General features: G+C 37.0%; 1 protein-coding gene across 3 annotated transcripts in view; it reads left to right on the plus strand.

Moving 5' to 3' along the window:
• The first annotated feature begins 1,886 nt into the window (after window positions 1–1,886).
• LOC119781026 (liprin-beta-1-like) overlaps window positions 1,887–15,658 on the plus strand; it is a 38,273-nt gene continuing 24,501 nt past the window's right edge. The window contains exons 1-2 of one of the 3 annotated variants that reach the window (XM_038281323.1): window positions 1,887–2,045; window positions 14,503–14,578. In XM_038281323.1, the coding sequence (XP_038137251.1) occupies window positions 14,515–14,578 (64 nt within the window). In that variant the 5' untranslated portion in view covers window positions 1,887–2,045; window positions 14,503–14,514. Of the gene's footprint in view, window positions 2,046–12,262; window positions 12,475–14,502; window positions 14,579–15,658 lie in introns of those variants that run through there. The other 2 variants (XM_038281320.1, XM_038281321.1) reach the window with 2 other exon arrangements.

Consider the following 15,658-nt stretch of genomic DNA (forward strand, 5'->3'; position numbering starts at 1 on the left):
CATAGCCATCCAAAAATAATTAATGGGAAAGGCGAGGTTAAAGATGATCAAAGAAGCAGCCAAGGGGTCCAATGTATCTGTGGTGGAGCAGCAGAGAATAATTTATTATGCTGGGAAAGTTGTTGAGCGCATAATTCACTTTATACTCCTAAAATGCTGCCGATCTCAAAGAGAGGCAAAAAAAGGCATTGTTCAAAATAGCCAAAATAGGGCTTAACTGTTGCAAATAGCAAATAATTAGGGGTTAGTATAATTCAAGTGTTATGATCTAGCTGCATGCTAAAATAAAGTTAAGCCAGAGTCTAACACAGATCCTCACATTGATCAGAAGTCATATTGCCTAAAAATACTAAAGGTCTCAGACTGATTGTTGCATAAACGAGTAAAAGAGTAACAAAGACAGAAAACATCACTTCTCCACTGATATATTTAATTCATTTTTTTAACCAACATCAGTAACTAGAACTAAGAAAGTAAAAAAAAAAAGTCAGTTAAAAACCCATTTTTTTTAGAGATGCCTTTCTTTGACTGTTGTAAACTGTTCACTGAGGTATTATTAGTTTAAGGTTGTGTGCCAACGGTTTGTTTTATTACCTTCTTTTATGTTAGCTTTAGCTTTCATGTTTTTATCTATATCTGCTTTTACTCTTTATCTTTCTTCTATGTTATTGTATAATTCATGTAAACCACTTTGAATTGTTTATGTATTGAATTGTGCTTTAAAAATAAACATTATTACATCAAGATTCTCCAATATTTTGGGCCAGACATGTAAAGTCTCTGTGAAATAAATCGGGTAGATGCAACAAATCTAAAGGCTTCCATTACCAATAAAATTAATCAAACTAAAACAGTCATACCGTTGCAATAGCTGATTGTAAAAGGACAGATTTAAAAATCATAGCCTGTTGATCTACAGGGCCATAAATGGCCTATGGCCCAATATCATATCAGAGATGCTGGTTACCTGGATAACCATGTTGGCCAGTTAAGTCATAGTTGTCAAATTTTTTCTTGTACTAAATTTTTACAATTTTACATCTTTAACACTGTAACAAACGCTCCAAGACCCTGAAATGTAGTAAGTTGTTGGGGTTTTTTTTGCATTTTTTTTTTCATGTTTGGAGCTACAGTAAGATAGTCCTCTGTGGCATCCATTCTCATATAGGACTGAACTTCTGGTCACTCTTTCAGTTCTTTTTCATTATTTCTCAGATATAAATTTTTTAAATAACATGTTTACTTGTTTTGTTTTCTACGGAAGAGGATTAGGGGCACTGAAAAAATAAAAAAAAGGTTGCTGATTTTTAATTTGATTTCAGTTTAATATTGGAAAAAGTCAGAATTCTGAGGTTAAAGTCAGAATTCTGACTTTTTTCTGACTTTTTTCCTCAAATTATACTGAAATAAAATCTAAAAACCTGTTAACTTTTTTTTTTAAGTGGCCCTAATCCTCTTCTGTAGTTTGCTGCAGACATTTTTTTCTTGATTTGCTTGTTTTTTGATTGTTATTCTTTTTATATATTAATTGTCTTTAGTGAAATTTCTTTATTTTCTTTAGTTTATCTGAAGAAAAAAATTAGCTTTTCGTAGAATACAAAATAAATACATAGAAATGCATTTACCGTACTTGTTTTGGTGCATTAGGGTCTTGGGATTCGAGATTGTTTATTTTGGAAATTTTTGTAATCTTTCACAAACCTAGAAGTCATATTGAAGAATATCTTCATCCAAAGTTTCTACCCTTCATATCAGGGTAGAAACAGAACGAGCCAGTATGATTGAAGCGGAAATACTGAATTTATTCGAATTTACAAAATAAATCATGCTTTTACTTTGAAGGTCTAACTTCCTGCTCCGTTAGAACATGGCAGGCTTGACTCCGCTTTTTGTTTTCTGAGACGCCAAACTTCAGGATAATTCAATGGGAAGGTGAACGGGGAGCGAGACGCTCCGGTGAAAAGTCCATTAATCGTTTGTTTCTTGGGTTCCAGTCTTCCAGAGTGTCAAGGATACAACCGAAAACTATTTTCAAACCGAAAACGGTAAGTTGAGCAAAGTTTCATTGAAGTTTTGCCCAGTTTTCTGTTAAAATGAAGGTTATCGGGTTGTTCATTCTGGCGTCGTTGGCTTAATTTGATTAGTGACTCCAGCTGCGAACTTTCTTTGTTTAAACTCTGAACTTTTGTCTCGTAGCTCTGTTCATTAATTTTTACATTTACCCACAAACAAGTGATTTATTGTTTTAAACTAAGAAGGTTTGGTCATTTTATTAAATCATAAAGCTAGTATCATTAAGTTTAATTAGACGTTGTGTATATATACAGTTTTTAAAAAGCTAAATTTATTATATTATTTTGTTTATTTATGAAGTAAACACTTTTTTTGTGTGTTTTTATTGTTCAGTTTATTTGGAATTAAATTAAAGTAACTGATTAGTATGGTCTCATAAATAACCTTGGTGTTTAGATTAGTTTATTCTTTAACTTTATTTGTGGTTCAGGATATAAGGTTTTTAGACCTTAGTTATGAAAATGTTTCATAACTCGTTTCATCAAGTAACAACCCTGCACTTTCTAGTGAGAACTATAGTTGGAATTTTTCATTTTCATTCATTGCTCCTATATATTTTTTATTTATTTATTTATTTTTATTAAGTTTAACAAAATGCACTTGTTAATATCATATCAACAAGTGCATTTTTGTTAAACTTTACAATTTAACAAAATGGGCGGTTCTAGACAGTGGCCAATGGGGGCCAGTGCCCCCTGTAGATCATGTCCTGGCCCCTGTTATGGCCCCTATACTGAAAACATAATACTAATGATGATATGAGCCGGAACAGACAGTCACTGACAGGTTTACAAATTCTGTTTTACTAATTATTTAAAAACAACAAGGTGATAGCTTCAGTGGTATTAAGATAGGATCACAGTTTTCATCTATTTTTTAATTTTTTTTTCAAAACAAATGGAGAAAAAAACAACTAATTTTTACAGCTGAATTAATCAGTTTTTCTCGAGATTTTTATAGAAAACAGTAGTTTTAACTAAAATTAAGTCAAAGATATGTAAAATTCCAAAATAATGAATGTATATCGACCTAATAAGACTTAGAATTTTAATGAAACCTATTTGACTAGAAATTTCACTTCATGCAGCTATCTTAATATATTTGAATCCCTTGCCCTGTTTTTTATTTCATGCTTTTCTGTGCCCCCATGAAAACACACTGCCCCCCTCCTGGCCCTCTGGCACATTTATTCTAGAACCGCCACTGTTGATATGTGAATTTTCTGCATCAAAGCTGATGAGTTGATTTCACTATCTACAATTTACTCAGAGAATCAATTGGATGGAACCTGTCTAACAACATGGAGTAGGGCTGCACAACTGAAGAAAAGGATACCTTGTTAAAAAAATGAAGCAACCTTATCAGTTTTTATTAAAATTCCACATTTTCGTCTCTATTTCTTCTTCATCATTACTTTTTTCCACAACTCTTTAAGCTTGCAGCTCTCAGGCACCAACATATCAATTGACCATAATGAAAATGTCAAGATTATTGGAAAGCAGTTTGTCTTCCTACCTAATTCTACATCCAAATAATCCTTTGCAATTGTTGTTCAAGCTACTCTATAATTATTGTTTTCTAAGTTCTCCACTAATCCAAGCTGGTATTGGAAAAGCACAAACATCAGCCAGTTATATCGGTCTGTAGGCATAAATTAAAAACAAGTGTAATGTAGTTTTTGGCCAAACAATGAGGTCTAAAAGACTGACAAAAAAACAAAAATTAATGACTTCCTGTAGTAATTTACATTATATTGAATCATTGGTGTCAATGTGTGAAATTTCCCATTTACAAAAGGTTATATTGGATGCTGTATTTAGCTTTTAAGCTGTTGCTCAACACAACTGAAATGGTTTTTATATTATGCAAAATAAATCAGGGGCATGTTGACTAGCTAAGGTTATTAAAGGGGTCATAGAATTATTCTATAGGGTATCTGCTGCTGGTCCTTAAGGTCTCTGAATAGGGTTTGTAACATTAGTTGGGCGGAAAATGGCATATTTGCTTTTCTTTGAGCCGTAATGCAAGCCTAGTTAAAAGCCCTAGAATGAAACGGCAGGTTTTCTTCCTTTTATAGTATGCTGATGAATATTTAGATGAGCTGTGTGCTGATTGGTTGGTTTAAAACGAGCGAGCTGCATCATAGCTACAAGCACTCACTCACTGAAACATAGAAATTGTTGCTATGGTAGGGGGACCATAGCCCCCGAAAATGTCCTAGTTTTCATACCTAGAAAATGTCCAAGAAGAATTTCAAAATCGTCTGAGAGTACAAACCCAACGCAGTACAGGCGTGCGGCTCATGACTCTCTGCTGAGATCTGGTCACTCAGTGGCCCAGCAGTCAACACTTGGGCCAGTGAACCAGTGGGCTGGTCTATATGTCAATTTCGGGGCGTGACAAAAATACAGGCCAGAACCAAATAAGGCAAAATCCCCGGATTGACGTCAATTCGTGGCTTCGTTTGCATTCGCCTGTTTTATGGTGGAAGTTTAGAATTGTGAGATTTGCAGATAAAGGAGGTGTCGATGGGGTTTGAGCTTCTCTGTACGTCCATTTCACCCACTGAACTATCGTTATTCATCTTTTAAATGATAAATTCACCCTTTCACCACAGCTCTCTCCAGTGAAAGTTTTTATTCAAACTTTTTAAATCAAGCTTACATCTTTAAAGTGGCATTAGCCATAATCAATTAATATATATTTGTTTGCACTTGGATAACACAAAACAAAGAATATAATATGCAGATTTGTACCGTAATAGTTTTTGCTACTTTGCAGTTATGTAGCAAAATATAACAGAGGGGCTAAATCCAGACCCCTGATTGAGCTTTCCTTTTTCACTATAGATCGTTTTAACTAATATTGGTTGTTCAACCTGTTACTATTAAAAAACAAAAACCATTGGACTTTGTTTCCAAGTTTGAAAACGTTTTGCTTCCCATCCAGGAAGCTTTCTCAATTCAAAATGTCAGAAATGGCGCTGAGTTCCAAGCTTTATAGAGTAGCCAAACAAAGCCTTGTTATGGCTTAGAAAATATGCAAATTGAACTGAAAGAACAGCTCCACACCTCCTTAGTAATGGAAAGTCGTTTAGGTTGTTGTTGGCCTGCAATACCCGATACTGGCCTATGCCTCTGAAAAGGGAGTCGTTAGGGTCATCGTTGGCCTGGCTGACCAGGCAAGATGTTTTGGTCCCCTGCATGGCGATGAGGATTTGATAGCGGGAAGGAGTCAACTATAACTGCGTTTTAGGTTTTTGAGAGCTGAACCCTTAGTCCACCCCCTCTGTTTAAGGTTGTTTTTTTCTCTCTTCACACCTCTTTGAATCCACATGTCTTCTTTGTCCAAAATGTGAACATTCTGGTCCTAAAAAGAATGTCATTTGTCCTTAAGATGTAGACAAGTCTTTTCTTAAGGAGGTAGCCCGTCTGTGTTGAGATCAGAGCATTCCTCACTGCATTGAACTGCTTACACAACTCTGCTCATCTTAGGTCTGGGGGTTTTGTCTTTAGGTTGCACTAGCCTCTGTCTAAGAGTTTCGTTTGGTTTGAAATATACTATTATGACTTCACTATAATTGTTAAACGTGTGTATTTGTTCTAATATTGTGTCTGTCTTAATGTTAATATTCAAAGCTGCAATGTCAGCTTTGTTTCTGAACTGATAAAATATTGGAAAATTTGTATTAGGACACCCTTAGAAGTTGGATCCAAGGATCTCCAGTGAGTTATATATGATAAAAAATTATAAACATGAGGTTGTTTTTGAAGAAGGCTGCTTCTTGTTCTCTATATTTGGTTTTAGCTTGTAGTCATTTGTCATTGAAGTAAAATCTGTAGTTTGGTTGAAATATTTCTCGCACTTGTGTCTGAATAAAGATGTATGCATATAGGGAAACTCTCATCTTAGAATAATGTGAGGTTAAATCTCTGTTTTGTATACATGAGTTAAAGAAAAACCTCCTCATGAGAATCAGCAGGACCTTCTGGCAGCAGCGCTCTGTGAGCCTCTGCTCTTTTAGATCCCCAGAACTGAAATCATAACAAAGGATTTTTATGTCCCTCCGTCTTTGCTGCCATATTTGTACTCTGATTTTTATCATCCAACTACTGGCTGCATCTTCTGAAAACTTGTGCTGCTGTATTATTTGTTCGTCAGGCAATTAGAAGGCTGGATATTGTATATTGACAAAATTGAATAGTAATAGCTGTGAATCCTTTTTTAAATCTAATAAGAATAAATCAGGTTATAGTTTTCAGATCACTGATAGATGTCTTGCTTCCTGTCCTTATTTGTGTTGAATCTGCGTGTCCAAAAATTGACTGCGTCTTTCTCTCTCTGGAACCTTTTATCCTTCCTTTTGCATTCCTTGCATTCTTGCTGTGGCGTCTTTTGGAAGAAGGGATCTGCCACTTTAAGTGACTTGATTTATAGGGATGTTTACATGCTTTTAAAATCACAGTTGATGCTTCAGTATCTTAGCTGGTGTGACAAACGTATTTTGGCTGTTAGCTGTAGGATTACAGGAAAATGGACGTTTCTGAGAAGGAAGACAATTGCTTCACAATGTACCAGGAAATGCTTCCTGTCATGACTCGGTGGAGGTCTTCCTGAACTTTGGGATACCTCTATTGCAGTCCAGTTTTTAATCAGTATTTTTAACAGACTAAACTTGTTTATTGCAGCAACACTTTATCTTTTAAAGCTACAACTTTGTGGTTATACCACAAGACTCTCTATCCACTGTTTTTTCTTGATAACAAAAGCAAAGATGTGCAGTTTTTCTTGGCTAGCTGGGATTTCTTACTCATTTCCTTTAGCTATTTATTTTTTTTCTCCTCCAATGTGATTTTGTGCCTTTTTAGTTGGGGCCACGTGGAAAAACTGCAATAACGTGGGATCAGTGTTACTGTGCTACCATGTGAGTCTGGAAAAGACAAAGACTTGTTTGTGCGGCCACCGCCACTGCAGAGGAAAATAAAGCAGCAGTTTAAACTCTGAGCTGATGGTTCTGTCAAACATTCTGACCTCACAGCAGCCCAGACCAAAAGTCCAGAACATCTCTCATGGGGGGGAAGGGTAAACAAAAGGGGAGTGTTTGATGGCAGCTTGGCCTCAAAGCAGGGCTAAGATCCAAAAGTTCATTTCATTTCTAAAGCCTGCGTCACTCATTGTTTAATCTTACTCTGATTAAATAATGTGATGCTGTCGGAGACGGTCTGAGAGGTATCTTTAAGGCATCGGTTCTGCATTATTAATGAAATAAAGACAGGAATCCACACAGAGCAGACAGAGATGATTCTCAGCAACCTCATGTTGAAAATAAATGTATAATAGAAATGTGAAATGGTGACGTGCAATATGGAATCTCTAGCTTCATTTGTAATATTACTGTAGTACAGGATTTATTCAAAATATATCCATCTTTCTGTCATAAACCATTTCTTTGCATAAAATTAGAGTTGTTTTACATGGCCTTGTCACCTCCTGCATTAATTACCTCAACTCCTCTTTTTGGTCTTTCTCAGAAATTCCTCTTAAGCATCAGTTGGTCCAGAATTTATCTGCTCATTTAATTTGCAAACCCCCCCCTTTTTTCATCATATTACCTCAGTCTTAAAGGAGCTTACTGGCTCCTCGACAGCTTCAGAATTCAGTTCACATTCAGGTGATGATTCCCCATACAGTACCTCTCAGATTTCCTTCAGATTACATCTCCCATGCACCTTATTTAGCCTCCTGCCTGCTCATCACCATGGGAAACAGCTTTCTTCTATTTCCACCATTTAAATCAAGAACGCATACCCTTTAACTGCCCTGTCCTGTTTTTAAAATCATTTATTATTATGTTTTTTGTATTTTCTCCTTGGGTGTCTTGAAATGATCTCAGAAAGACATTAACAAACATTTAAGAAAACAAAAAAGAAGTTGCATCCTTTTAAAGTCAGTTGTGTAAATGCTGCTTCCATTTATCAAGGATTTGCATCGTCATGCACCAGATTACGATTGACAAAGTCCTGTAATCTTATTCTTTTCATAGTTCAACATGGGTTAAACTTTAAAAAAGCTGGCATTGATAAAAATAATTTGTCTAAAAGCTTTAGATTTTGTCTAGAGATCTTCTCTGTGTGGATAAGGTTGCTGCATCTGCTTTAAAGATCTTTGATAAAGATGTTTAGGTATTGTGTGTAAGAAGCTGGTGGGCAGACAGCCAGGCTATGATCTAAGCAAATAATAACAGCATGTTTTCACCATTTTAATATGCAGCTGGAAACATGCATGTTAAAACAGGTTAGTGGTGATGAACTGTCCCAGATAGATTAATATTGTTGAATACGTTCTTATCTGAATAATTCAATGCTACTGTATCTAGTCTCTCTGCTTTTTATAAATGCAGGGTTGCACATCTGCAGCACAGCTGGAAGTAGGCTACAGAAGGATGGGGGCTTGAGAGAGTAGCAGAGATCAACTTTTCAGCATATGGGCCAGTAATCCTAGCCTGGTATTGTTTTTTTTCTAGGATTCTTGCTCCTTCCTCCCTCTACATCCCATTCAATCCAGCTGCTCGATGTTAAGACCAAAGGAGGAACCGTATTAGATCTGTCTTTCTATGTCAAACTAGTTTCATTTAGGATCAAAGTTGTAGGTAATTTATGTGCATTTTATTTCAATTAGTTTTTTTTTAATAGTAAGCCCAACATTTGGTGGCACCTATGTGGTTTGTCCAAAATACAGCTGTTTTCTGAAAAAAAATCATGCTTCATCTGATTCTAGTGTAGTTTATCTCTTCCTATATCTGTATGTTGATCGTACTCTGCAGGAAAGAGTAAAATTTGGGTCCTTTTGAGGCTTATTTAACAGGAACAGGATGCCGAGTGTGTGACAGAGTCAAAACAAACCGTGAACAACAATAGAGCCCTGATGTCACTGAGGTAAAAAGATATTTTGGGCTCAAATAAAGTTTACATAAAGAGAACCTGCTGAAGGAGCAGTTCCAAATAATTTTAATCATATACCGCCTAACTTCATCAGTCCTGTTCAGCCTTAATACTTTAGTATTTCTTAATGAATTCATAGTGCTGCTTGTTTTCTAGATTGCTGGAAATGTTTGGCATGAATCAGCCGTTTAGTGTAGTACATGTAGTGAAATGTGGAAGGTCAAAAAGGCCAGCAGAGATGTTGGTACCAGGCGTTAATGGAGACTAACCTGCTCAGGAATGTCTGTGGTGTGTGGTGTTCCTCTCCACTCACTGTGGGTCGCCTGGACTCTGTCATCAATCATACATGTAGCTGCTCCATCCAGCCCCTTGTTTGGATAGCTGGAGGACTGGGCTTTCATCTATGTGCTTTTCTCTTAGTTATGGTTCAGAAAACTATACTTAATTATTTGATTCATTGATTCAAATAAAAGGGGCTGAACTATAATGGCCCTTGTGTGAAATCCATTATCTGTTTTTTTATCTAATTTGGAAAAAAAAAACAAAACATTTTAACGTATAGTTTTAAATAGCTGATTTCAGGGCTGCAACTAAGTTTTATTTTGCTAACTGATTAATCTCTAGATTATTATTTATTTTTTTGCGATTAATAATGGGATAGCAAAAGGTTCCTTAAAGATTTCTTTAAGAAAACCAGGTGAAACTAATGTTTCCACTTAAGGAGTTCTTGATAGAACATACGAAAAAGTCTTGTGAAATGCCAAATATTTGTTTTTTTGTTGTTTTTTTACCGGGTTGCTCCAAGCTAAAGGCATGCTTTAGAGCAGGAGTCACCAACCTTTTTAAGGCTGAGGGCTTCTTCATGGTCACTTGAGTCATTGGATGGGCTACCAATAATGACCTGTGAGCTGGAGCATTTTACATGCATAACAAGCATATTTGTATTGTTTCCTATAATTTCTAATACTCTTTTTGAAACCTCTATAAATGCTTAAAATCTACATATGATTAATACAACGATATCCTGTATAAATAATTAAAAAGGAGAATAAAATAATATTTCAAACCTGAGTTAATCTGTTTTTAGAAGACGCTGACCCGCAGTGACCCCTGTTTTAGAGTTTCTATGCTGCAGTTTAGGGATGAAACAATTAATCGGATTAATGGAGATTAATCAATAATTGAAATAATCGTCAACTAATCTGGCGATCCATTAATCATTGACTGCAGCGTAGAGTCTCTAACACATGACTTTGGCTGACAGTGAGTCAATTAGAGCAGTAACTATACCAAGACTGTAAAAAGATATTTTTTGCATTTAATATAAAATATTTTTTGTGTCAATATGCTCTATCCAGCCTCCTCAAGTGGAAAAGTTTCAGTTTTACCTTGTTTGATTACCTAAAAAGTCTTCTTTGAAAAGCCTTTGGCTATCCGATTATTCATTAATCGAAAAAATAATTGACAGATTAATCAATTTAGCAAAATAATCGTTAGTTGCAGCCCAACTCCAGTTACCGATTAATCGATTACAAAATTAGGTGGTTATTTTAATAATCGATATTGACCAGTTTCATTTGACCGAAAGCAGAGATCCAGTTCAAGTCCCAGTATTTTGTCAAATACCATGTTTGTTTAATGCTAAGAAAGAGAAGGCCATTTCCCATCAAATGGTGTCTGATGGTTGTTATGAAGACTTGGTGACCCTTAGTGGCCACTCTGCACTGTATTGGTTTCATTTTTTTGTGATGGCTAGATAAACATGGGGCCTCTTCGAGCTTCAGATGAATTAATTTAATGTTCTTTTGTCTATCTTAATTTGAAGAATGGCCGAAAGAAACACTTTCTTTGTTGCATGATATTTATACTCCAAAGAAAGAAGAAGCCTAATCAACTAAAAGAGTAAATATCAAGTGCACGACCTCCAGGATGGGCCATCCTTCAAACTACAGTCTAGTGTATCACAGGTTTTCAACCAGTAGCTCCTCTCGGAGAACCATATTGTAACTAAAATCAAAGTTTCTGTCTGAAAAATTGCATTAAGCTTTATGTTTTCGTAGATTTGCCAAAAGATGTGGGAACAAATGCTTTACTGTGTTAGGCTCCTGTTAAAGTGCTAAAAGATTCAATTTACCAATTTAAAACTGGTCCTTTGCTTAGATTCAATTTTGGTTGAATGGACGAGCCTTTGTGTTACACCATTATTAGGTCCCAGGGGACATGAAGTCATGCATTTCTGATTAACGGTTCCAGACGCTGATAAATATATGGAGGAAATTATAGCAGCTTTTTAGTTGTTTTATGGAGATTGCAATGACCCCCCAATACGTGAGACATGAGGGGTTTTATTTAAACATTTTCGTTCCTTTAAGTGTTAAATGTGAGGATTCTCCATTGCATCCTTTGCTACAGAGATGCTGCTGGTTGAATTTCAGTTTTCCTAGATATTTATCTTAAATGACTTGCATGTGGGCTATTTACAGACTCTGTACAGTGCTAAAGGGGATTTCTCAGCAAACTCATAAGAACATGTTGTTTTTATCAAAGGAGGACCCAGACTTTGCCTCAGTGCTTATGTTCTGTCTTTTCCTGAAAGTTTACATCTCAACTGATCTCATTATGCTAAACCAGAGCCATAGGACTTAAAAACATATAACCTAAGCAGTGCTCCTCTCTTAATGTCATTTTATTACAGCATTTTGTGGCAGTAATAAATATCAACAATTTCTGCGATGGGAAAGGCATTGGTTTCTCTCAACAAGTAATTGGATAGTTAGAATGAATGATAGATTCCCATCAAACTACGGAAATACTTGCCTAAGACGTCCATCTGTAGGACTTCATAACCTGAAAGCCTCAGGGGAGATTTAAAGTTAAATAGGAAAAGCAGGTTGCTTTGCTACTGCTCAGTAATACTGATACTGCAAATCAATGATCTTGGTAGTTTGGAAGAAATAGTTTTTTTCTGTGTTTAAAGAAAGCCATTGGAGCCCTAAAGCCTCTTTGTTTTAACAGCAAACCTGAGTTCACATATTGAGGTCACTGGTTTAATTACTTTCCTAATGCTCATTTCTTACCCTTAGGGGTCTGACACGGTGACCCCAGAGAGGCAGAAAATAAGGGAGAGCCTGTTGCACCAACCCCCTTCCTCCCTCCTCATTCTTCGGTAAAGGTCCAGTGTAGGCTGTCGGGTCTTGACTTTACGCATTTTTAAAACTGTCTCAATTTCTTCAAATCACATTTTGTTGGGAGTGATAAGTGGCTCACTTTACTAACAGAGAGACATGTGATAAGTGTTGAACAGTCATGGGGATGCTGCCCCACTTTGTTATGGAAGTTTGAGATGCCAAGCATGCCGAAGCTACAAGGCTCGAGACCCCTGGGAGAATAGTACTTTTATGATAACACGGGCCTTATGATCGGCCATGGCTGCCTGGGCTGCGGAAACACGGCCTGCTGGGTAATAAGTCCTGGAGCTCATTTTGTTTTTTGTCTCCAAGGCTGCAGGGTTAATTTGATGTAGCATTCATTTAAAGGCAAAGAGAAGACCTTGTGCCAAGCTGAAATGATATTTATGATAATGCATTTCCCACTTTTATGTAATGCAAAGTTTTAATCGGAATAATCGGCTCAAGTTTTCTGTATTTTCTGTAATTTTGCTTCATGCTGCACTTAATTTTTACAGTTTTGAGAACTTCATGTGACTAATTTACTCATTATTTTCCCCCACCTCAAAGGAAGTGGCTCGTCTTTCCTGTTTTTCCTCAATTAGTGGCTCAAAACATCCTTGTGAACAAGTTACAGTCACAGTGTTACTTTGAGACCTGACGTGGTGAGGGGGATATTCTCGTTATCACTGGCTGATTACAGACTAACATTTCAGCAGATATTGATGTTGTGGGTAGAGGTAGAAATCTAAATAAACTGTAATTTCAGCTGTTTTTTTAGGTTTTGATTAAATAGAAGTGGAAAATATACGATTTATTTTAGAGAACAACAAGATAAATGGCCTTGACACAATTATGAGTGCATCTTAGTAGGTTATGAACTTGAAAAATTTGTATTCAGTGGAGAGAAATAAACTCATATTTGTTACGCAGTGAAGGACATGTTTTCTTACCACAACACAAAATACAGTTTGTCTAATTTATCTGGATAAAATCTTTTTTTTTTCTTTTTTTTACAGTGCAGGTTCTCTGTGTGTTTAGATAAGGTTTGTTTGCTGGCCAGTTTGCTTAAAAAAGAAAAGGAATTGGTAGCTCTAGCACTGTGGATGATTGAAAAATCCTGTCAGATGATAAAATTGGCATCCTTACTGAGTTTTTCAGCAGAGGGAAAGAGGAAGTGCTCTTAAGGTTCCTTGGCTTTGAGACAAAATGTGTAATTTACTTCCATCTAAAGCTTCTGACCTTGCTGCGGTAGATCATGGGGGTTTGCACAGCAAAGTGCATAAGTTTTACCTTTTTGTCCTAATTCTGTTTGTAAACATTAGAGATGGAACAACCATCGGCTGACCAATATTTTTGATGGATATTGGCTTTTTTTTTCTTTTATTGGCTGCATTGGTTGGTCAGTTCATTAGTGCATTAGGCACCTATGTCTTGAGATCATGTGAGGGACATACGTTGCTGCTCTTCCTAATAGCCATCTATCATTAATTTCTTTGTTTAAATTGAGTCTTTATCATGTAATTGAACCAATAAAATAGAAATAGTGGCTTCAACCCCTTTAACATGAATCAAAAAGCCTAACTACGACAGCAGCTGCAGTCTAGCTCTGTTAATGACCTCGTATTGAAGTCAGCTTTGTTAAAGTAGAGACGCATCTAAGGGTACGTTCACATTGCAGCCTGAAGTGACCCAAATCCGATTTTTTTTTTTTTTTTTTTTTTTTTTGCGCCCATATGCGACCTGTATCTGATCTTTTCATGGCTGTCTGAACAACAGAGATCCGATTTTTTTCCAATGCAACCCAGGTCACTTGGCTATGTGGTCCTGAATCGGATAGGAATCTGATCTTTATAATTGCGACCTGTGTCTGAATGGCCAGGTCGCATTCGTCCGACTTGAACGCCATTAATACCCGACAAAGGTCACTATTCTGCTTCTTGCTATGCAGAAGTGGCAAGAAAAACAACAACCATGGCAGAGGATGATGATGATGCGGAGAGCAGTATTTATTTTTAACGATCATGAAAAGATTGTATTTTTATGGTTGGGAAAGATTGCTAGATGCGCTCCGGCACTGCCATCCATGTTTACTTCCGTAAGCAGAGCACACTCTGGCCTGTGATGTCATTGCGTCCTCTTCTGCGCATGCGGGACACTTGCGTCGTATGACTACAGTTCACACAGATTACAAACAAGTCGCATATATTTGGAAATGTGAAGGGCAACGCAAAAAATCTGAGCAACAAGGTGTGCAGTGTGCCTAAAAGTTGAAGGAGTTTTACCTCTTTATCCTGATAAAACTGTTTCCCCTTTTTCAGATTGAGAGGAAGATGATGTCAGACGCCAGTGAGATGTTGGCAGCAGCCTTGGAGCAGATGGATGGGATCATTGCAGGTAACCTCTCTTAAAGCGAGCTTTTATTCAAGTGGCCATTCTATGGGGTCTACCTCCATCTGGAAATCATTAAATAGGCTGGAAGGCTACTCTTCAGTGTACTGTAACTCTGTGTCCTCCTACTTCTCATACTTCCACTTTAATGCTGAATTTCTGACTATAGACGAGTTTTAACTTAAGCAGAAACTGCCTCAGGAGCAGCAGCCTTTTTCTGACACCACTAGTAAGTGAGATTACATGAAGTTTCCATTGTCCCTGCACCGATGGAAACTAATGATTATTCAAGCTCTCAGACTTTGGAATCTGAGCTTCTGGCTTTTGCTCTGTAAGCTTCCACTGCTGCTGATGAGAGGACCAGCCTACAGATTTACAGTCCCCACTTTTCCGCTGATGTGTGTAATTATAGCGCTGACCTTTCCAATGGGAGTGCGACGGCTGGTCACATGACACCCACTGGTCTCTCCCGTTTCCGCAGAAACCACAGCCATCATCCAGCCTCACTCCCTCGCTGCTGTGATTGTTTGAATATTTATTTACTTATTCAGCTCCTTGGTTGGTGATGTGGGAGATCTTCATGACAGCTGACATTTAAGATGGATGACGGATGGTATGGAGCAGGCAAAGGAGCATGATGGGAACAATGTGTGTGTGTTTTTTTTTTTTACCTCCACCAAGGAGGTGATTTTTGTATTTGTATGTCTGTGGACAGGATAACTAGAAGGTTTATGAATGGATTTTAATGACATTCTTATCAGAGGTGTCCCTCATGCCAAGGAACAAGCCATTACATTTTGGTGATGATTCAGATCATAAAAAAAGATTCTCTAACATCATGAGATGGAGATATTTGGCAGATTAAGCAATTCCCCACTAAACCAGAGGGGGGCAGCGGTGACTATTGACAGCCTAAACATCAGACTCAAAAAGTTCGGAGGGCTTTTACTGAAGACAAAAACACAAGAAAAGGGAAAGTAGTTGGGTTGTTATCAGGTTTAAAGGAAAAATTAAATTAATTTTATGGATTTTTTTTTATCAGAGGTGCTCATGGGTCCCTGAGCAAGACCCTTAACCCCACACTGC

This window comes from Cyprinodon tularosa, unplaced genomic scaffold, assembly GCF_016077235.1.
Source record: "Cyprinodon tularosa strain WSP-4 unplaced genomic scaffold, ASM1607723v1 ctg17, whole genome shotgun sequence".
Taxonomy (NCBI): Eukaryota; Metazoa; Chordata; class Actinopteri; order Cyprinodontiformes; family Cyprinodontidae; genus Cyprinodon; species Cyprinodon tularosa.